At 26.6% G+C, this 24,657-nt stretch overlaps 2 protein-coding genes across 2 annotated transcripts; both read right to left on the reverse strand.

Moving 5' to 3' along the window:
* Positions 1-10,756: 10,756 nt before the first annotated feature.
* LOC109806387 (high mobility group B protein 6) lies at positions 10,757-13,192 on the reverse strand. Its single transcript, XM_020368776.2, has 9 exons — positions 12,860-13,192; positions 12,505-12,621; positions 12,150-12,421; positions 11,930-12,035; positions 11,773-11,838; positions 11,500-11,670; positions 11,327-11,415; positions 11,147-11,231; positions 10,757-11,058 (listed from the first exon to the last, which is right to left on the reverse strand). The coding sequence occupies exons 1-9, from the start codon at positions 13,142-13,144 to the stop codon at positions 10,918-10,920; spliced, it is 1,332 nt and encodes a 443-aa protein (XP_020224365.1). The 5' UTR covers positions 13,145-13,192; the 3' UTR covers positions 10,757-10,917.
* A 3,438-nt stretch (positions 13,193-16,630) lies between these two features.
* LOC109805421 (protein trichome birefringence-like 23) lies at positions 16,631-20,400 on the reverse strand. Its single transcript, XM_020367484.2, has 3 exons — positions 19,839-20,400; positions 19,031-19,308; positions 16,631-17,823 (listed from the first exon to the last, which is right to left on the reverse strand). The coding sequence occupies exons 1-3, from the start codon at positions 20,125-20,127 to the stop codon at positions 17,050-17,052; spliced, it is 1,341 nt and encodes a 446-aa protein (XP_020223073.1). The 5' UTR covers positions 20,128-20,400; the 3' UTR covers positions 16,631-17,049.
* Between the last annotated feature and the right edge of the window lie 4,257 nt (positions 20,401-24,657).

Raw genomic sequence — 24,657 nt, forward strand, 5'->3', positions numbered from 1 at the left:
TTTTATTTTTTTAAATAATGTGAAAAATTAAATATAGATATCCACTTTATATACAATATAGATATAGATTATAAATTACAAATAATTATGATAAAATTCAACAAATTTAGGGGGGGTGTATTGGATTAGGATTTTAAAGGACTTTTTTAGTGAAAGAATCCTGCGGATTTTAAAAGACTTTGCAGGATTTTCATGACTTTTAAGATTTTGTAGGATTCTACAAGATTTAAAATCAGGATTTTAATGGATTCTACAAGACTTTTAAATCAGGATTTTAATGGATTCTGTGGGATTTTGTGGAGTTTTGACATTTGATAAGATTTAAAAAAAAATTCATACATTCAAATTTAAAAAGAGTCAAAGATAAAAATAATTAAAAAAAAATAATGTCTAGATAAATAATAATAATAATTCTCCATAATATTCTATCATCTTTTTATAGCATCCACTATCAATTGTAACAATTCATCGGAATCCTCCTTGGTCCAAGCTTCATAGTTTTCTTTCTCTTTTCCTTTTTCTTTATTATTTTCATGTGAATCTCCCATTTGAATTATTAAAATAATATATGTTGAAAACCAGTTATATAAATAATTATGGATAAGAGACAAAATCAATAAAATTATCTTATTATTTTTAGAAGCACACCAATTATACAAGATCGAATATATCTTGACTATCCAAATGGATCAAATATCTCAATCATTATAAAAAAAAATGTAAAACCGAAAATATAGAAACAAAAGATGATTTTTTTATATAAAAAAATTAGTATATTCGATACTGAGAAAATATTTAGATATATAATCTTTTTATATAAACGGAAGTATTTAGATATAGAATATATATATATATATATATATATACTTATTTATTTTAATTATATATTATATGATAATTTTTAACGATATTTATAAATGTAAATTATTCTAACAAATATTTTAATAATATTTTATTTTTTTAAAAATAAGCTAATGAAGGCATAAATAATATAATATTATTAGTACAGAAAAAATGGAGAAGACAGAAACAGAAAAAAAAAAGATGAAAAACTCACTTGAAAATTATTGAAACACTTGAAAAAACACTTCAAACAATCTTTCAAAATCCGTTGGGTTTGGATGAGATTGTTTTATGAATCTGGTATTTATAAATAACACTAGAAAGTCCTTCAAAATCCCTCTCACACAACAATCCTTTAAAATTCTTATATTTTTGAATACCAATAGATTGTTTTTAAGTTGTAAAAAATCTCAAATGAATACCAGTGGATTTTAATGGACTCTTTAAAAAATCTTGAAAATCTAGATTGAATACTACTGGATTGTTTTTAAGTGACATAAAATCCTGATTGAATACCAATGAACTTTTTTACTCAAAAAAATTCTTTTAAAATCCTACGAAATCCTAAACCAATACACCCCCCCTTATTATATATTAGTATAAAAAGCTGTGCCTCCATAATTATTTTTAAAAATAATAAATAATAAAATTATGTAATAGTAGATGATTCTTAAAAATAGAAAAAATTTACAGTGAAATTTATAGAAAATAAATAAAAATTTGTAACTTAAAAAAAAAGTAATTATAAAATAAAATTAGACAAAATTTATAGACACCAAAAATTTCGAACTCGTTTATTATACTTATAGAAAATAGAGATAAATATGACATATATCATATGTTAGGTGAGTGTGGAGCCTTTGCTTTTAATCTTGGCCATTTCTTTCTTGAAACACTGAAATTGCAATCTTGTCATTCATTTATTTATCTTTTATACAATATTTCCTAAAAATAAATTAATTAGAAATTATAATGGATATGATTTTCTTTAAACAGTTATTATAAAAGCTACCGATCTTATTATTATTGGTAATATATAATTGGATGAAAATGTGAAGATATTTTACAATTAATGTAGTCAAAATTAATTCTAATAATAATAAAAAATTTCCAAATAAGTCAATAAATAAAAAAATTGTATATAAATTAATAACTTATTTTAAAAAATATATTATTAAATAAAGTTTAATAGGCTTATGTTATAAATTAAAAATTAACTATATCATTAATCAATTAAAATTATGTTTTTATTGTAATTATTATAAATTAATAAGTTTATTTTAAAAATATATTACTTAAATAGAATTTAATAGACATACGTGAAGATTTGAAACTAAGTGAAAATATAAAATATTTTTACATTGTGACTGTATATTATTTATTTTAATATATAAAGTTAATAATTGTATCACTTATTTTAACATTTTGAATTGACACAGATAATGAAATATCCTTTAAAAATGTAAATAAAATTTAAATTAAAAAAAAAAAAGATATTCTCGTATTAAATTTCTGTAAAATTTGAAAGAGATTAGTTGCTATGTTGAACAAATATATTCATTAGTAGTAAAAAAATTGTACTTCTATTATAAACATAGTACGGAGTAGTATTATTTAGTTTACTTAAATGCAAAGTTAATGAATTAGATTTAATTTTGAAATTAAAGAAAGTTATAAAAGAAGTTTATTGTGCAGAAAAGTGTAAGTTGAATAGTTAACGAAATTGATTGGTTGGGGTCTGAAAAGGAGGTTGGAAGCGTGCTATGTGATGGCGGAATCTTCATATGTATGATGATTGAGGCGTATAAAACTAGGTAGCTACCATCATTTCACACTTCACACTTCACACTTCACACTTCCATTTTCACCTTCTGTCCTTTTCCATAGAAAAATAAATAGACTCCATTGCCTGTATCATGCTTTCTCCAACTTGGAAGATTTTTTTCTTTTCTGCTCATTTCTCAACATTTTTATCTCCAAAGCCTTTAATTACATTTATGAGGAACCACTCACATTAAGACAACATATTTAATTACATTTATGATATACTCTCATTCTAGAGTACTCTTTCTAATGTATCACTTAATTTATTCTCCAACTACTTATATGAAATTAATATTGTATTTATGAGAATAACATATTTCTAACAACATTATACATTCATGATTTTTTTTTTCTTTTCATAATATTTATTCAGGAATTAGAATATCCAAAAAATACAATTTACTTAAAAATGTGATTAAATGAAGTAGGTTACAGTTCACAAGTGTATTATAATAATTAATGTATTAATGCATAGACTTTTCAAAAAGTACATAACAATAATAAATGTACACAAATCAACCGTTTCAAGACTTGAATGCAAAAAATAAAAATAAAAAAATAAATAAAGGGTATAACAGAAAAATAAATAATAAATATTTTTGAAAACTAAAATATCAATTATTCTCTTAAGTCTTGTACAAAAACCTTAAACAACTATAAATAAAACGGAAGAAATAACATTTAAGATTATGACCTAACACTTAAGAAATACAATTAATATGTCTGATTTCATAAAAAAAATCTAGTAATTTCTCGATATACCTCTAAATCTTTTGGATTCTATAGATAATTGAAGAATACATTAATAATACTTAATAGTTTAATAGGAAAAATATTGAATATTATGATATTGTAAAACAATAATTAAAATGAAACAAATAATAATTACTAAAATGTTAAACAAAATATAATAAATGGAGTATTAATTTTATTCGTATAGATACATAAATTTTGACATTGAGTCATACTTTTATCTCTATCATAAAAATTTAAAAATAAAAAAATTAATATATCATAATTTAATTTTATAAATTTAACAAAATTATTTATATTTTAATTCAAATATAAATATATTGTAAGAAGGATAAGAGAGATTACAATAACTGTGAATTCTTATACTGCACATTACTTTATTTTTAAAAACATAAATATTCTACATTATTCTCTCTAAAAATATTTATAAGAAAAATAATTAATTTCATTCATATAAAAAAATAGTTAAATATATTTAATTTTTACGATTTTATATAAAATATATATTATATTTATCAAAATATTTTTAAACATATTTATTATAAATAATATTCTCATTATTATCTTAGAAATATTTTTAAATTAAAAACTTTAAATAACATTGGTTTAGTTAAAATTTATTTATATTTAATTTTAAAAAAATTAAAGTACTTTTTTTTATATATAATATACTCCCTCTGTTTTTTTTTTTTCATAGCCATTTAAGGTTTTTGCTAGAGACTTAAAGAAATTATTGATATTTCATTTTTCAAAAATATTTATTACTTACTTTCTTGTTATACTCTTTATTTTTTTCTTTTTATTTTTTTGCATTTAAGTCTTAAGACTGTTGATTTGTGTACACTTATTGTTGTTATGCATTTTTTGAGAAATCCATGAATTAATGCATTGATTATTAGAATACAAATGTGAATTGTAACATACGCCATTTAATCACTCTTTTAAGTAAATGGTGTCTTTTGGGTATCCATCCTAATTCATGAATGAATACTATGAAAAGAAAAAGAATTCATGAATAAATAATATTGTTGGAAAAATGTTGTCTTCATAAATATAATATTAACTTCACATAGATGATTGGAGGAGAAATAGGCAATACATTAGAAACAAATAGATATATTGTTCAGTAAACATACATTAATTATCAAGAATAAAAATAAAAAAAATAATAATAATAAGTCATTGATTTAAAAAAAAAAGTGACAATAAAAAAAACAAAAAATACTGTCAAAATAGCTATAAAAAGAACGGAGGGAGTACCAAATTCGATCAATTAGTATTGTTTTGTAATAATTTCTCAATTCAAGATGATTAACGGTGAGTGATACTAATCAGCTTACTGTAATAAAAATACATGACAATGGTGACACTACATTAACTAGTATTACCTTCCCCATTATCCACTCCAAAGAGATGAATATTATTTTAAACAACTTCACTTTAATAAATAATCCCAGGATTCAATTAGACCAATGAGCCGAATTTCCGTCTTTCATGAATTCCTTTCGTGAAAAGCTTCCAAGATGTGTTCAATTAATGAGTTGCATTGACAAAAAAGTATTTGACATGATTTGTGTTAAGAAGATTTGAAAAGGCTGCTGGGATATAATAGTAGCTTATAATCTAATGGAATGGAATATAAGATATGAAAATGAAACAGATTCATTCTTTCTACTACGAAAAATTGCCATGTCACTCTCTCCTTGATTGAAATTTTGAGTGACAAATATCTCTATTCATGGACGGATCCAGAAAGGAGAATGAAATTTTTTTAATAATAGAATTAAATAAATATTATACACCATCTTATTTACTAACTTATAAATATTTTTTAAATTATAGAATTATACAACATAAAATATATGATTTTAATCAAACAAATTTAATATAATTATATATTTAGTGATATAAATATATTTTATTATAAAAAAATTCAAAGAGATATAGAGGGAGGAGAGCAAGGGCAAAATCCTCCATATCCATCCTTAGCTATTTTCATTTTATTCCCTCCAATTCTATAACACTGAAAATATTTCTATTTTATTATAAGTGACTAATATATTTATAAAACTATAAATGTATTAAATTTTTTATAAAGACTAAAAGCAATATTTTGAGAGATTAAAAATATATATTACTCTTAAAAAATGTATTAACAGTTATAATGAATATTAATATAATTTTAAAGTTTCATATTTACACATCTTATATAATTTAAATTTATATATGTGCAATAACTCGAAAGGTCATTATACTTAATATAATATAATATAATAATTATGCATCAAAATATACAAAAAAATTTACTAAACTAAGATTATCATGCAACAATACTTTGATATCTATGCAATAGTCTCTGCTAATTTTGACTTTAAAATATAAAATCTCTTATGAAGTTATAATAAACTCTATACATATATAAGTATACATCTAGTAAAGCATACTAAAAGCATAAAACCTTAGCATCGGACAAGCATCTTTATACACAATTGTTGTATTAGAACAACACAACAAAAACAAGGTTATCTCTAACATGGTTATCCACCAAGCATGCTTTCCAACCTAATCCTATCTTACTTTTATACGAAGTATGATTATTATAGTCCAACAACATGGAAATGTAAGGGTAAACTTGTGAAAGAAAACAACGATCATCAAGTAAAGAAGTAACAACTTCATCGATATAAACAACTTAAAGAAATGGATTAGTTTTTCAACTTAAAAGCATAACTCAACTTCAAGATCATCTCACAACTTAACAATTGAGAACAACTGAGGATAATCAACTAAACAACTCAAAATCAACAAGGAAACTGAATAAACAACTTATATTCAATTCATATACAACTGAACAACTTACAACATGAACAACATAAACAACTTTAATCACAACACAAACAACTTTAAACAACTAATGCATCATCAAATGTATCAACTTATGGAAATCTTCTACAACAAAAGTGAACAGTCTAAATGACTTGACCCTGCCGAATCACAATGTCTAACTTGTCTTCTCTAGGTCAAGCATGGACAATTTCAGACCTCCTTGAGCACCTGTTTAACAATTTATTTTAGTTTCTTAGGTTTTGTCACTTAAACTAGGAAAGTATAGTACTACTATCAAAGTATAATAACTTGGGTGTAAGTTTATCACGACCTTAGCGTGCATATCTAAGTCTTATATGGAATTAGTTCATCGACTATCCTTCAAATACTATGTACCTTTCCAACAATAAGTTAAGGACATTGCCCATCGACTTCATATCTTACTTAGTTGGTTACTTTATATACATATGGTTCAACCGATCCCCATATGATTCTACATAAAACCCAAATGAGACAACTTAAAAAGAACTATCCATTTAGGAGTCAACTTACTCATTGAAGAGTTTTCAACTCTAGGCTCTGAGAGCACCATAACCTATATCCACATAATGGGATACTTTAATTTCTAAAACAATTTTATTCTTCTATGATTTTTTATGTATCTCAACTTCAACGTGTATCTCAATACTAGATGTTCATACAACTCATCATCATACAACTTTAACAGTAAACAACTTTCAACTTAAGCAACTTAAGGTTATAAACAACTTTCAACTTTAACAACTTAAATCAACATTATATATCAACATATAACATGTTATGAATTAGATTCAATTATGATATTTCAAGTATTTTATAATGTTATGAGCAACTTAAGTGATAAGAAAATTAAAATCCAAATAGAAATGATTCTAAAATACTTAGATTACACAAATCCAACCTTAAATTCAACATGCAACATTATTAAATAAAAAAACCATCAATTTTGAGTTTTGGTTCATCAATCCAAAAGCCCAACTTTACCATCATCAACAACTACCTCAAAAATAACAAATCAAGCCACCAATGGGAAAATTAACAACAAATACAACATGCAACAACTTGAAAGAATCAAACTATAAACTTCCCTTACCTCGATTGCTTCAATAAAACAAGGAATAATGGAAGAAAACTTGAAAACCCCGAATCTCATACAATGACTTCTCTCTAAGATTCTTAGTTCCTTAGCTTCTATGACATCAACTAACGATCAAGGGAAGAAAAAAGATCTTATTGTGGAATTGAATCAAAGGTCGGATTCCGTTAGCTCCAAAACACCTCTCTTTAACTTTTCTATAAAATTTTAGAGTCATGAACTTATGAAGTTTATTTCTAAGAATCCACCTTATAAACTCAACTCTCATCAAGCCAACTCTCATATACTTAAGCTATATCTTCTACAACTTAAGTTTAGAATTATATCAACTCAACAAATTACTATGCTTACTATAGTTCAATCTCAATGTAGTGGAAAAAATAGACAACATCAACTAACCTAGAGTTTTCATGCAACAGTTAGCTAGTCATCCATGTCACTTATACATGTATCGGGCAAAAACATAAAACTTTCAAATATAAAATTCCCTTATAGGGTTATATACATACCCTGTCAAAATATAAAGTCTATATAACTATTTACAGAAGAACCCTAGTTGCTAGTCAAGTGTTTATACAACAATTGTGTCACATTAAAGTGACACCACCAAAAGAGGCCATCACAACATGACCCTCCAATAGTTAGACATGCCAACTTGCTAATTCTACGTTACACTCATACAAAATATGATTGTTGCAATTTTAATCACAAGAAAAACAAGCAAGGATAAGTTTGTGAAAGAAATCAACATAATCAAAAGCAATAAATAACAACTTAGCAACAACATTCATCAACCACACAGTTTCACTTATATATCATCAATTACTACATAAACAACTTATCAATGTAATACAACTTATCTACTTCAACTTAACAACATATTCAACATAAGCTACAATAAACAACAAATGTGTCATCACACATATCAATTATTGAGATTTTCTACAACAAAGGTGAACAATTTAAGTGTTAGACCCTAAACTACAACTTTTGACCAATCACAAATAGGTCAGGTATAGACAACTTTAGGTCTCTTAGAGAATCTGTTTAATAACTTAATTTGATTTCTCAAGTGTCACCACTTAAACTAAGAAGTCTAATACTCTGCCAAGGTAAGATAATCTTGGTATAAGCAACATGGTAATAGCATGGTATTTTGCTAAAGTCATACTCTGTCCCCATAGAAAAGTATATTTTTGTTGTTGCTTTGTAATAAGCATTTAGGCACCCAAATGAACTCAACTCTATTAAAATGTTCATGTGTTGGACTTAATAAAAATTGGGTATATAATAGAGTTATCAAATAGATCGAGCGAGCTTAATACAATCTGACCTACACGAATCAAATGTTATTTTAGGTTAAGCTAGTCTGGTCCATATATTTTTTTTTTCTAGCTATAATTTTTTAGTCCAACCTGACCCATGTTGAGTCATCATGCCAAATTGACCTAATTAAAAAATATATATTTTAAAAATTAAATATATTTTTTTCAATGAATTTTTTTTTTATAACATGATTAATTGATACTATATATTGTCATGAAATACTTAATAGTTTTACATGTATACAATTTAGCACAACCATTGCATTTGCATTTATCCATCTCATCAACTAAACTAACATTTTCATAATAATTTTATACCTTAAAGGTATTAAACTTAGTTTTCTTAGCCTTTTGTAGTATCTTAGTCTTCTTCATTAATACCCTTACTCTTACTTTTATTGTGACTTCGTGAGTACAAGCATGATTACATCTTCGTCTTCTACGACAAACAGAACAGAGATAATAGGTCATAAGGTCAAGTCATAAGTTAATCCTCACTCTAAGCTTGTAACTACAACTTTATAAACTACACCCTAAATCCTTTATTATTGATATAAATTATATTATATTTTATTCTATTATTTTATAATACATTTCATATTTACAAATTGATGATAATTCAAATTTGTTCACTTATTAATTTAATAGGTCAGCTTGTAAGCTTATGGGATAGCTTGACCTAAGCTCATTTTGCTTGTTGTGCTCAATGGGTTAAGTCAAAATGGCTTAATTTTATGTAAACTATCCTTTTTAAGGTTTAACTTGACCTTATTTGTAGATTGACCAAATCGACCCATCGAAACGAACTCAAATTAACAACTCTAATATATAATGAAGGTCTCAAGTTTAATGACCAACCACGATGAAAATAAATAAAATTTATATAATTTAATCCTTAATCTTTATTTTTAATTTAATGTAAGATGTTTTTAAACATTATTGTAAATTTTTTTATTAAAAAGGTTTAATATATCAATTAGTTCCTAAATTATTTGAAAAATTTTAATTAAGTCCCTAAACTTTGAAATCGTTACAAAAATAACAATTTGTGACAATTTTACTTATTTTAGGAATGTGATTACAAAAATCGTGAAAAATAAAAAATTCAATTGCAATTTTTTTAGTTTAAGGATTTAATTAAAAAATATCAAAAATTTAATGACCAAATGATATATTAAATCTATAAAAATTCAAGAACCAAATATTCTAGTTTTAGCTTTTTAAAAAAATATATATATTTTTAGTTAAAATAATTATATTTTTAAGTATTAAAATAATCTATTTGCATTTTAATAATTATAAATTTTGAATATACTTTAATAAATTTTATTATTAAACATGTTTCTACATTTCATAAAAATAAGTTCTCAACTTGCACATGAAGGAATAACGGATTTACTAAAAACTACACAAGGTATTTACTTGTATGAGTTATGATTCGTGAGAGATATTGAAGATAATTTTATGTAATTAGCATGCAAACATAATTTATGCACACTTTAAACTCAATTTAATTAAATACTTTTAATTATTTTTAACTCAAATATTTTTACTCTTAAAATTATTATATTAGGACTAAAAAAAATACACAGCATATAAAATATTATAAATGAGGAATATGTCACATTCTTATCGAAAGATAGTATGTAATGCATGTTTGGATGAGCGTTTGGAATAAACATTCAATTTTCAGTTGTTTACTTATTTTTTAAAATATTTTCAAATGAAAATGTTTTTAACAATCTAACCCATACATATTTTTAATACTATTTTCTGTTTTCTTGAAAACAATCAAACCAAACAATATCTGGATGTTCAAATTGAATCAAAACCAATTTTCTCCGTCAAAGTACGCTGGGATTTACTTACAATTCTGACGTTCAGCTCGATTTGTACCGCATCTTAAGTTGGGACTTGGGAACAAGACACAACCTAGAACTTTCTGTAATTTTTATTCGTGTTGTCTATGAAAAAAGAAAAAAAAAACGTGAGCAAATGAAAAAAAAAACTAGTATGAAACACTGAGGGCAAATTCAAGATGATACCAAACTAAATTGAAGAGGCATGAAAGCATCATTATGTTATTCGGTTTTCTTTACAACTTGTGTAAAGAAAAAATACAGCTAAAAAAATGAAGTAAAACATCACTAGCGACTAAATTTGAAAGCATATTCAAATCAACTTTGAACATGCTGCCCACGGGGATCTTTTTCATTCTTCGGTTTTCTGCTCCTGGATTGCAGTTGAAGTTGCCGCAAGGGATTTGTTGTATTCCTCCAATTCCTTCTTGTATGATTCCATTGCTTTACATGCTTGCACATTCCAGATTAGTCTATCTTCCTCACTCAGTTCCTAATAACCAAATTGCACCAGAAATATGTAAGTGATTGTTTTGTTATGCAAAAATGAAATGTTGAAGAAGCTATAGTGCAACACTTACCTTCCACTTCAAGGAAACAAGTGCATTCAGGGTTGAGGTGTTGATTCCTGGTCTCTCCTCCTGTAAACTTTTCCTTGCTTCTATGCTGTACACAATATAGTTTTTGCATTGTTGTATCTCAGAAACACCACATACATAGCATTCTTTCAATTTCTTGTAACTTTCAAATTGAAATCTCACCTGAATAAGAGGTACGAGGATGGAGGCCTCTTAGGCCTGTTTGGATCAGAATTCTTATCCTCCTTGTTTTGCTTCTTCTGTTTTGTTTTCTGCACCATGCTTGGGTGGATAAGCATCAATGAAAAATAATAAAACACAAAAAGATAAGGACTAAATTGATATAGAAGGAAAACCTTGATTAAATTTTCAGTTTTCTCCTTCTTCTTAAGGAGTTGCAAGGCTTCTTGTTTCTGAAGCTTCATATGCTCCTCCTCTTCCTTCATGAGATTGGCAGCTTCCTCTTCTTTTTTCTGTTTATAGGCTTCCATTTCTAAGACATATTTCTCCTTGTTCCTCTTTGCCATCTGAGAGTTACAAAATAAATAATTAGTAAGAATGCATGCCTATAAATGACTCGACAGAAGGGTATAATAGTATATGAGAATTGAGAGACCAAAGGAGCAAACCTCTTCATAGGGTCTCCTTTCATCGTCTATCATCTTTTTCCACTCTTCAGCTGTGATTTGTGTAACCTGAATTAAAGAACCAAACCCTTATTATATGTGTCTCTTCTATCATGATTAATCAACTCATAGGTCACAAATAAGGGTGACACGCAATTACCTCCAACATTGTCTTGTTCTCAGCAGCAAGAGCTGGTCGCCTATCATTAGTGAACATGAAATAAGCTGACATGGGGTGCTTTGGTTTCAATGGATCCTTCTCCTTTCTGTGAAGATACAACACCAACATCAACAACCTCAAGCTAAGAAGAGGATAACTATCACAGTATCACACAAAAACATAGTAATGAAAAAAAAAACGAAAGGGGCATATAATTTACTTGTTCTTCTTGCCCTTGTTTTCTGCCTCTTGTTTGAATTGCATGTACTGTTCAAGCAATTCCATGGCAGTCTTCTGCTTCTGCTCCTCTTCCAACAACCTCATTGCCTCACTCTCACGTTTTTCCTTTGCAACCACTTGCAAATAGGCTTCTTTTTCAGCTTGGTATTTCTCCTCATAAGGCTTCTTCTCTTCTGCACTAACAGTCTTCCATTTAGCCCCCAACATGTTAGAAGTTTCCTTAAATTCTGCCTCAGGGTTCGTTTTCTTGATCTGCGCGAAGCCATCAATAAATTAAAAAAAAAACATTGAATTTAACCAAAAAAAAAAAAAAAACCAAATGATTTCTGTTTTACCTCATTCCATTGGTCTTTCATCCACAAAATGTAAGGTGGAGAAGGCCTTTTCTTCTCGGAGCACCCTTTCTTCTTCTTATCCTTCTTTTGTTCATTATCTTTCAACACAGGCAAATTCTACACCAACCGAGATAGAAATACACACATAAATAATTTTAAAAACAAGACCTTCGCCAACGTCAATAATTTTGGATCTATCAACCCTAATGATCGCAATTGGGGCCAGATCGGCCACAATTGTCCGCAATTTTGCAGAGATCCCAACAAAATTGAAACCATAAAGAACCACAAGTAAAAATCTTGACAAAAATAAAAAATCTTTACAATAAAAAGATAGAAGATGAAGTGAACTCACGAGGGTAGGTTTAAACTCCTTGAGCTTCTGCAATTTTTTGAGTTCTTGTTCCTTCTGCTTGAGAGCCTCATCTTTGGCCTTCAAGAGCTCTTCTGTGTGCTCCTTCTCGAGACGCATTTTCTGAAGCATTTCCTGCATGTGGAGCAATTCTTTCTCGAAAGATTGGTGATTCTTGGAGTCCTGTTTGTTATCATCAGATGTGAGTAGGGTTGTTGTTTTATCCTTCAGGGGCCTTCTGCCCCTTCCCCTCTTTGGGACTACTACTTCAGCAGCTGCGTCAGCCATTGATGATGCAAGAGAGGGAAATGCAAGAGAGTGCGTATTGTTTGTCTAAGAGAAGGGGTTTTTATAGCACTGTTCTGTGTTCCGTTGATGCAACGGTCTGATTTTTTAAATTTGAATGAGACAAACGCAATCTTTTCTTTTTCAAGGATTAACTATTTACGCGGCAATTTTTTATTTTTAAAGATTCAGAAAATTAACTATTTACGGATAATTTTGAACATTAAGCTAAATGATAATATAAATAAATAAAGAAAGAAAGAAAACGTATAATTGGATACATTACTGCTTGATTTTGAAAGGAATGGCTATTACTAAGGGAAAAAAAAAAAAAAAAAGACAAAGGTAACTTGTTTTTGTATAAAAATTACGTAAAAGTCATTTAAACACGGCATTTTTAATGTTAAAAAAAAAAAAAGCACGACACTCTTTTATCGAAGAAATCAAAAGTTATTTTTTTTCTAACAACACTCTCTCATGCACATGTGTTTAGTAAAATTTACTTATAAATTACTTGAAAATATATTATAATAAAATGCTAATAAGATAAAAAGCTAGAAACATTTATAAGTAGTTTTTTTTATATATAATTCATTGTCTTTGTATATTTTGGATTCATTGAAACATCCATAACTAGTTAATTGAATCGAAAACATTTAATAATATTAATTGATAAGTTAGTTGATAAATATAAAATAATAAAATAATTTTTATAATAAAAATGAAAGAATGATTACATCTAAAAGTGTTTCTAAACTAAAGAAAAAAATTACAAGTTAAAAAAATTCAAATAAACTAATAAAAATAAAATAAAATTTAATAATTTATAAGTTATAAGATACTTCAACTAATTCGCACAATAAATATATTTACATCAATAATCAAAGAAATTTATAAATTTTTTAAATGTCTTATCAAACACACTCGCAATTTTATCATAGTTTTTAATTATAATTTTTTTTATATATTTTAATTAATATGGTATTTATTAGCAAGATCCATTATAAAATGAGGAGAAAAGTATATTATACAAACTTGAAATCTATAAATTTTTATATTTTTCAAAATAAATATATAGCGTGTTTAGATCTTAGTTGCTTTGGATTTAAATTTATTTCATTTACACATTTAAGGTAATAACTCATAAATATTTTATTTTTTTATAGGTATATTTAACACCACCTTTGTCCTCTTGTTCTAATTACAAATCATTCAGACTAAGAAACTCAACTAATATATTTACTTTTAATTAATTATATCATAAATTTAAATAATATTTCAAACATATCTTTTATTTTAAGTGATTGTTATATTTAATATTATTTATAAGTGAATACATAGGAAATGAAGTTAACAATAAATGAAAGATATAAAATAATTTTAAGTTTCAGTAACCTTAAAATCAATGATTGTTATTTATAATTAAGATAAAAAATAATATATATTAAGGTATAATACAAAGAGAACATTAGACAAATTTTCTTCAAGTTATAAGTTAATATTTTATCATGTGCTTTATTTGGTGGTGAACAAATGACACAAATAAAATAATATAAAATTTATTATGTTACTCTTCATAATACCGATTATCTTAATACAATTCATATAAATTATTTTAATGTAATAACATCGGTAGTAATTGTAATAATGATGGCGGTGGTATGTAGTGGTAGTGTTAATAACATCAACAACCACTATAATACACTCTAGGGTAGTGTTGACAGTGACGATGATACAACACTTAGGAATAAAATAGGTAAGTCATGTTGATCTTTGTTAAATATAAGTAAAAGCCTTGATTAGGAATATATGTTTTGAATCTAAACTAGTTTATCTACCATAAGCCTATGTTTAAGAACTTATTTTATAATAATTTGGCACTAAAATAAAAATAAAAATATATATTCTAAATTTTATTAAAAAAAATGAGTTCAATTTGTTTATATGATATAAACATATTTTTAAAGTCTAATTTGACATTCACGATAATAACATATTCAAAAAAAGCTATTTTGCATGAGACTTCTAGATAAAACACAAATTTATCTTTTCATAAATTTATTAGCTTCACACTTTATTTGAGCTAATATATTTAATATTTTTTAAGAAAAATATACGATTTTAATATATTGTAACAAATTTAATATAATAATATTTATTTATTTACTTTTCTTAAATAAGTGAATCTGTCAAACAAGCTTAAAGTATAAATTTTTTTAAACTATATAAAATTTAATAAAAGTCCTGACTTAACCTATTTTCTATATATATAAAAAAAAAATTCACTTGGCATCGAATATATAATCATTAAGGAGGAAGTAACCGCAACAACAAATATACGTTATCTTTTACACGATACATACACACACTATTACAATGTCTATCAGTGTCCATAAATAATATAATTTGATAAAAATAAACATGCATATAAACAAACTTAATTTAATTTTTTTAATATAATATATATACTATATCATAATATGTCCATATATATATATATATATATTAAAAAAATTAAACATATTTTTATACTTTCAAATTTAAGTTAAATTTATTTTTAATCCCTTAAAATTTAAAACTAGTTATTTTAATTCTTGTAATTTCAAAAAATCTTATTTTACTTCTTATATTCATTTTTTTTTTGAATCTGTCAAATACTGTTACACAAAATTTAGTTATTGGTATCCTTATTAATGAAAACATTAAATTTAACCTAACTAATATTATATAACTATCTTAATCTGTCACTTTCAAATATGTTATTGGTAATACGAGAAAATAACACAAAATTTTAAAAAATTACAAAAATTAAAAATAATAATTTTAAATATAAGAGACCAAAAATAAGTTTATTGTAAATTCAAGGAATTAGAAAAATATTTAAGCCTTAAAAAATATCAAATTTTGATAAAGAGTGACATTTTATTGTAAATATTACATTTTTTTTATCAATGTAATGTTGCTATTTTTTTTTAATTAGATAGATCAGTTAAAAGTTAATTTTTTTTATAAATATAGTATTTTTCTATGTCATTCCAATCTTATATTATAAAAATATAATATCATGATTAAATTAATTGTGATCATATTAATTTTAATTGTAACGATAAATATAAAAAATCATAGAAAATAATTCTAATATATATTTATTTTTGAAACCAATATCTAATATTTTTAATGTTACACGTTTATGTATAAATATTGTTTTATTATTTTTACAACTTAAAATTTCTCAATTCATTACTGAGTAAGCATATGTATAATGTATTATTATCTTGTCGAGTATTTTGTATCAATGACAAAAGGTTATTATATAAATTGTTGAGTAAAAAAAAATGTTTATTCTCATCCATCTCTCTTAATTTGTTTTATCTTATGATATTTTTTCACATAAGACATGAAACAATTATATTTAAACTATTTATCTCAGGCCCAGGACAAAAAATAAAAACTGCACACGCAAATCGCCAGCCAAACGAAAACCGCATCTCGTGGATAATTTGACATATTTATTCAGTTAAAAACAAATAAAATAAAAGTAATCCCCGACATTTTGTCTTATCCAACAACCAGCCTCAAATCTAATTGAATTAATTTTTCCTTTTTGAGTTGTTTAACACAACACAACTCATCAAATACTATATATTACAAGAAAATGGAAAAAGATAGAACTATAGTTGCCTCAAATAACCACGGATGGCCCGTCAAACCAAAATGGAGACAAAGAAAACAGAATTTCATGCCCATGCACTTCCATATCAAGATTAGAATCCTCTGTGCTACATTCAATTTATTTGCCTCCAATCTCCAATGTCCTTCTGTATGAATATGAATATCAAGAATCATAGTATAGAGAGTGTAACAATTCATCAATATTCACAACTGTATGGGCAATTTAACTCATTTTCTCACCCATTCACAACCATCTCCATTATTATATCATTCCAAGAGTCTATAGGCCCTGGTAAGCACCAATGCAGACAATCATTCTGCACTTTAGCATTTTGGCCCTTTTCAAATGGATGAAATTGCCTGTATGGACCAGGATGCCCATCAGGTCTCAATTGTGAAAGTGAAGCAAAATCCACAATCTTAAAATTCACCCCATTTCTTGAAGCTTCAGATGCTGCCTTTGCAAACTCCTCTAACTCAATGTCACGAAGCATCTTGTTCAAATATTTCATCTCCATCTCACCTTCCTTAATTGGTGCTGTTCTATTGCAAGTTCCACCACTAAACCACTCCCCATTCTCAAAATGATCAGGAGTGAATGTCCTGAAAAAAATCATCCCCTTGTGAGTGGAAGACACTATGAAGTTCATCACAAATTTCAAGGCTTTGCGGTAAGCGAAGTTAAACCCCAGCTCCGTCAGGTTCCTTTTGGGACACGAGTGGCAGCCCAACATAGTGTCATTCTCATAGTAGATTGCAGATTTGAGAAACCATTTCCCAGTTGAAAAAATAATGTAATCAAAGTCGAGATACTGATCCGTCCATTTACTATCCAGTTTATCGAGATGTAGCTCAACTTCAGAACTCGAAACACCGTTTATGTCTTCAAAAATAGCAGCTTCCACAAGGAATGGTGCCCAAATAACTGACACGCTTAAGTTGTATGAGGGGAAGTTCCAGCTTTTGGACTTGTATTCCTCGTCGTGGTAGACTAAGACAGGTTGTTCCACCTGAAGGACAAAATGGTTGAAGTGAATTACTCCTCTTCCAATGATTGCTGGGAGTAATAAGTAACAACAGTATATATAGGCCATCATAATTTCTAAAATATATTATGCTACAAACTATATGAAAATGTATGCTTCTCTTATGCCTAATTATAGATTAATGAAATTAAAAATGTTTCAATTGACAGCCCAAACAGGTGGTGGCAAAGTCCAGCATTCATAACACAGTCAATCATTTAAGAAAGTGAATTTATTACTATATGAGACATATGTATATACCTAATGTAGACACAAAATGATGAAGAAATAAAATTAAAAGAGCAAAAAGGAAGAGAGATCGCCCTGAGAACTAAATCTCATAAGTCTTGAATTTAAAATAAATGCATTGTTTTGTGTTGAGAAAGCTGAAACAGAAGTAGAAGGGAATTCCAGACAGAAGTTGCGATTTCAGCTTTCAGGCCTGAGAAGAAGGCTACTAGCAACTATATGTGTATGGACTTTTTTACAAATATCAATAACTAGACCCAGCTTGTTCATGCCATTAGTCATACTCACTCTCCTTTTTTTTGGCATCTTCTACAGGTATGTTTCAACAACAAACTTTTTCACTACAAACCCTCTGAATAATCATTTCAAAGGGAGTTCAAATCAATCATCCAGCAATAGATCATCAAATCTTGTAACTAAAATGATGCTACTCTCAATGACTTCAGAGCCAAAAAGCAATGATTTCAAATATTCTCGTAGTATATAAATCTCTATGCCTCAGATCTATAAGGGCACTGATAGATTCCGATGCAATGGGAGCATGCACAACCACAAAGCTAAGTAAAAAAAATGACTTTACTTAGTTTTCCGCACATTAAATCATAGGCTGAATCCTGTAAGTACTTGATAAACATGTTATTACTGTTTACTAAACATTTAGGCCTATTCCATCATTTGCTTACACAAACAGAAAGCTTTCTCACACAAACAGCAAGAGATTCTTGATTTTATTGTTCAAAGTACATAAACCCAGCCTCCAAGGTTTGGCATTGGCACCAAAAACAAGATCTTGTCCAACACAATTCAAAAAAAAAACACAAGTACAAAAGGCAGTTGTCTGATCCTCACAGAAACATTCACAAGGATCAGACAAATGGGAAAACAGACCTTTCATGTCAGTAAGAAGAATCATTCATTGCATATTTGTATGTGAAAAACATACCTTGGAGAGAATGCAGAGCAGCGATTGCACATGGTTGCGGGAAATGGAATCGCCAATGAATGCCCAGGCTTTGTTCCGCATCATGTTGAGAAACCTTTGTGGATCAAACTGAGGCAAATCACACTCTCTTGGAGCCCACCTCCAATACAGAAACTCTCTGTCAGGCCTCCCATTTTTCAAGCAATCTTGATGAGATTCAATGAGGTCGCAGGTATCATTAGTGTAAACTGGACCCGACGGATTTGGAACCCAATCCCCGCTAAAGTAATCACATTTCTCTGCATTCAGGTAAATTCAAGTTGGAACCAAGCATTCACATCCCTAACCTACAATCCAACTAATTTATGTAGAATTCAAAATGTACATTTTCATATAATATTTTGGTAAAATCTACAAGTATTATTATAGGCACAAGACAATCTTATTTGAGTCAAATAATGACAATCTTATTCGTGTAAGGTAAGATCATTATGGATGGCAAAGTATGTAATTGAGCTGCATATCTAAATTTGAACTAGAGATCACTAACTATGACGAAACAACCTCATGTGAGTTGATTTACGTGTTCATAGATAAAACTTCATGTAATCATAAATTGCCATAATAATTATTTAGAAAATTATATCTAATTTCTAAATAGTATGACTCATATGTGCAAGATACATAACCATTCAGCTTGAAATGGTACTATAGCCTATAATCAGAAACAAGATCCACAAGAGCATTTATGGATTGCAGATCTAAACGGACGTGCGTATATTTTAGTTGTACAAGGGATTAAAAGATGAGAGGCAAACATAAAACTCACCTGAGTCTGCGGTGTGAGAGAGTTGATGTTGAGTTAGGGAAACATGTTCGAGAACAGGTGGAGGTTCGGGAACATGTTGTGGAACAGGTGGGGGTTGGGGAATATGTGGTGAAAGAGTGGAACTAAGAGGGGGGTTTTGAGGTTGGGTTAGTGTGACTTTCTGAGGAAATGGGGATTCCAAAACAGTGGGGGAAAGGGAGTGGAAGAAGAGGATGCGTAAAGCGAGGCCTAGGAAGAAGATGGTGAGGAAAAGCTTGAGGAAGGGAAACTTTTGCTTCAAATAATCCATCCTCGTTTTGTTGTGCAAAGCAAAGAGCAGTGAGAGAGTGTTAAGATTTTGAGGAAAGAGAATTTGATGATGTTAAGTGCTAAGTGCTAAGTGCTAAGTGCTAAGTGCTAAGTGCTAAGTGCTAAGTGCTAAGTGCTAAGAGAAGGGAGCAATGGCAAAGTGGTTCGTAGATCCATGTGAGCTGTGGTGCGACCGACTGGTAGCAGTAGTTTGGAGTTTTGAAGACAAGACTCCAGACAAGATTCTCCACCTCTTATTTTCCACTCTTTAATTCTTATTCAGGAATATAATAAGACCCTTCTCTTTCACCTTCACATGCACAAATAGCCTTATTAGTATTAATCCATTTATGTTATAATATAGGAATGATAAAAATTTATTCTTAAATACACCTATCTTAACATATATATATATATATATATATATATATATATATATATATATATATATATATATAACTTAAAATAATAATTTTTATTATTTGGAAAATGGTCAATATTATTAATTTTATTAATCTTATTTTTAAAAATTATAAACTAATAGGAGTGGCCATTGAAATTGCTCATATTGTGATATAATACCGTACCTACCAAAGATATCACAATTAAATTATAAAATTTATACAAAGAAAGAAATAAGGTAATATTTTAAAAGTAACAAATATTTTTTTTATGCAAGTCAATCAAATAAATTAATATATATTGTTTTTAATTAAATTTAAATTCAAGTTTAAATTTAAATTTAAAATGTCTTGAATAATACAAAAACTTTAAAAGTAAATTAATATTTACTTAAACAATAAGTAAATCAACCACAAGTATAATATTACATGTGTATATATTTTTTTCATAAATATAATTTATATAGTGTTCTAAAAATGATAAGTAAAGATTAATATATATATATATATATATATATTAGAAAAGAAAATCAAGATGTGGTAATATATAGTTTTTCACTTAATACATATAAAATACTTCAAGTCAAACTTATTTGTGCTTAGAATTACGTTCAATATATCAAAGTTATATAAATAAAGTAATAAATAAATTGATCTGAATAAAATTATCTAATTTTTTACAAGTAATTATTATGTTAAATTAAATGTAAATCTATTATTGAGAATGATGTCATATTTTAATATAAAATTTGAGATTTTTATGTAAAATAGTATCTTGTTTTTTATTTAAATTTATCATTTTATAATAATTATTGTCGAGAGTACCAAATAATAAGAAATGACATTTTTTATCAATAAAAAAGATAGATAAGAAATGACATTCCTATTACTAAATAAAAAATCAATGACGAGATTTTAATGAAAAAATGAGAGAGAAAAATTTAAATCACATAATTATATGTGAATAGATGTCACATCATGTAGTTATTAAATTATTTATAATTTTAATTATATAATTACATTATCTAATTTTATATTGTTGAGTTCCACATTTTTTTTTAGTTCGTTCCCGTTGAGTTCCACATTTAAGATAATTAAGGGGGGTGTATTGGATTAGGATTTTAAAAGACTTTTTTAGTTAAAAAAAATCCTACGGATTTTAAAAGATTTTGCAGGATTTTTATGACTTTTAAGATTTTGCAGGATTCTACAAGACTTAAAATCAGGATTTTAATGGATTCTGCAAGACTTTTAAATCAGGATTTTAATAGATTCTGTGGGATTTTGTAGAATTTTCATGGATTTTTGACATTTGATAAGATTTCAAAAAAAAATTCATACATTCAAATTTAAAGAGTCAAAGGCAAAAATAATAATAAAAAATAATGTCTAGATAATTAATAATAATAATAATAATAATAATAATAATAATTCTCCATAATATCTTGTCCTCTTAAATAGCATTCACCCACATATCCATATCTATACTAGTCCTCCAAGCATTAGCGTATTTTCGCTCCTGGATTTGAATAATAGGTTCAAAAGTATGATCTTCATTAATTGGTAACGTTGAAGATGAAGGTTCATCCACCGCTTCAATTGGAAATTCATCAGAACGACATTTTTTACGTAGAAAATTATGTAGTGTTACACATACTAACACAAGTTCTACTCGTGTCTTAAATAAAAATGGAGATGCTGACTTAAAAATTGTGAACCTTGATTTAAAAATACCAAATATTTTCTCGATCACATTCCTTAAAGACGCATGACAAAGATTGAACAATTCTTTCTCATTTTCAGGGATATTACCCTGACCTGCAAAATCTTGTAGATGATACCTTACACCTCGAAATGGAGCTAAAAATTGGCGTCGATTAGGAAATCCACAATCCACCAAAAAAATAGTTACCTAATTACATATGCAATATATATAATATTAGTATAATAATAATAATAATAATAATAATAATAATAATAATAATAATTATTATTATTATTATTATTATTATTATTTAAAGAATAAGCATTTAGATATAAAGAATATATATATATATATATATATATATATTATTTTAGTTATATATTATATGATAATTTTTAACGATATTTATAAATATAAATTATTCTAACAAATATTTTAACAATATTTCCTCTTTTAAAAAATAAGCTAATGAAGACATAAATTCTAAACCCTAAAAAATTAGATACTGCAACGTTTTATGTTAATTTTATTTTTTAAAATATAAAAAAGTCCTAATTTCACAATATAAAAAGAAAAAGAAAAATTCATAGTAAAAAAAATAAAATAATTGTTGAGTCATAAAAGGAGGAGAATAAGAGTAACAAACTTAAGGGAAGAAGATAAATCGCAATTTTTTATGCTAAGAGGGTTCTTCCCCCAATTAAGATCAATTTTCATCTCATTTTACTCACAGAAACCCTAACAAATTCATCTTTTATATATATATATATATATATATATATATATATATATATATATTGTAGAGATTATAATATCAATTTCATCTTTCACTTTTTTATTTTCTTGACGTGTGTTATAAAAAAAATTACCACTTAAAAGTTAAAATTTTAAGCATTTTTTTGTGTTATATAAAGGAAAAAATTCAACTACATAGAATAAAATAAAGCAAGTCAATTAAAGAGAACGAACAGAAAAATAGAACAAATCAATGACACTATCATTTATATATCGGAGTTTCACAAAATAGGAGAATGAGATGAGAACAATACTACAATATTATATATGAGCAATGAACAATAGTGCAGTATTATTAGCAAATAAAAAATGGAGAAGACAGGAGCATAGAAAAAAAAGATAAAAAACTCACTTGAAAATTCTTGAAAAGTCACTTCAAACAATCCTTCAAAATCCGATGGGTTTGGATGGGATTGTTTTATGAATTTGGTATTTATAGATAACACTAGAAAGTCCTTCAAAATCCCTCTCACACAACAATCCTTTAAAATTCTTATATTCTTGAATACCAATGAATTGTTTTTAAGTTGTAAAAAATCTCAAATGAATACCAATGGATTTTAATGGACTCTTTAAAAAATCTTGAAAATCCTGATTGAATACCACTGGATTATTTTTAAGTGACATAAAATCCTGATTGAATACCAATGAATTTTTTTACTCAAAAAAAGTCTTTTAAAATCCTACGAAATTCTAAACCAATACACCCCCCTAAGTTTTTTAAACATGTTTTTAAGAATTTAATTTCTATTTAAAAAGAAAAATCTTCTCTAGTTAAGTATTTAAAAAAAAGGTTGACTTTAGCATATTTTAACATGAATACTAAAGTAAAAATTATCTTACATATTTTTCATGCTATTTAATTTCGAAAAAATTATTATAACCTTCCTTAAAGTTTGTCAAAATTACATCGACCTCCCTTTTAGTTTTATTAGTTAATACTCACTTTTTTATTTTATAATTTAGTTTTTACATATCATCTCTTTTATAATATTAATTTATTTACATGTTAAAACTTATTCACTTTTATTATGATTTGAATTTTTTTCTATGATTGAAAAAGTACTAGTACAAATATAAAATAAATGTAATTCATTGGTGGATTGCACAAAGACATGAGTGATAGATTATTTGCATCTAAAAATTTTATCAACAATATTGATCACCCACAATTAAATTCAAGAAACTTAAATAAATCTATATATTAATAAGGATGTCATTTTGTAGTTTTGACAAAAAAAAATGCAATATTTACATAATTACATTTTTGTTTATATATATATATATATAAAGACAACCTAAAAAAGTTGTTTAAATAAAGATACTAAAAAGAGGAGATAATAAGAAAAAGAGTTTGTTAATGAAAAAATAAGAAAAATCATGCATTTTAAAGATTTATTATTTTTTATCTAAATAATTTATTAATTTTATCTAATTTAAGAAGTTAAATAGAATTAATATTAGAAAGGAATTTATTTTCAAAAACTTCAAAGGTAATTTTTTGTTACTTGCAAACTTTAGGGCAGATTAATACAATTTCCCCTATAATTTAACAAGATTTTGTTCCCGAATTTCTACTATGATATCAGCGTCCTTGTTAAAGAATACGCTTAATAATAAAAATCAAAGG

The sequence above is a fragment of the Cajanus cajan genome, chromosome 2 (assembly GCF_000230855.2).
Source record: "Cajanus cajan strain Asha chromosome 2, NIPB_CcT2T_4, whole genome shotgun sequence".
NCBI lineage: Eukaryota > Viridiplantae > Streptophyta > Magnoliopsida > Fabales > Fabaceae > Cajanus > Cajanus cajan.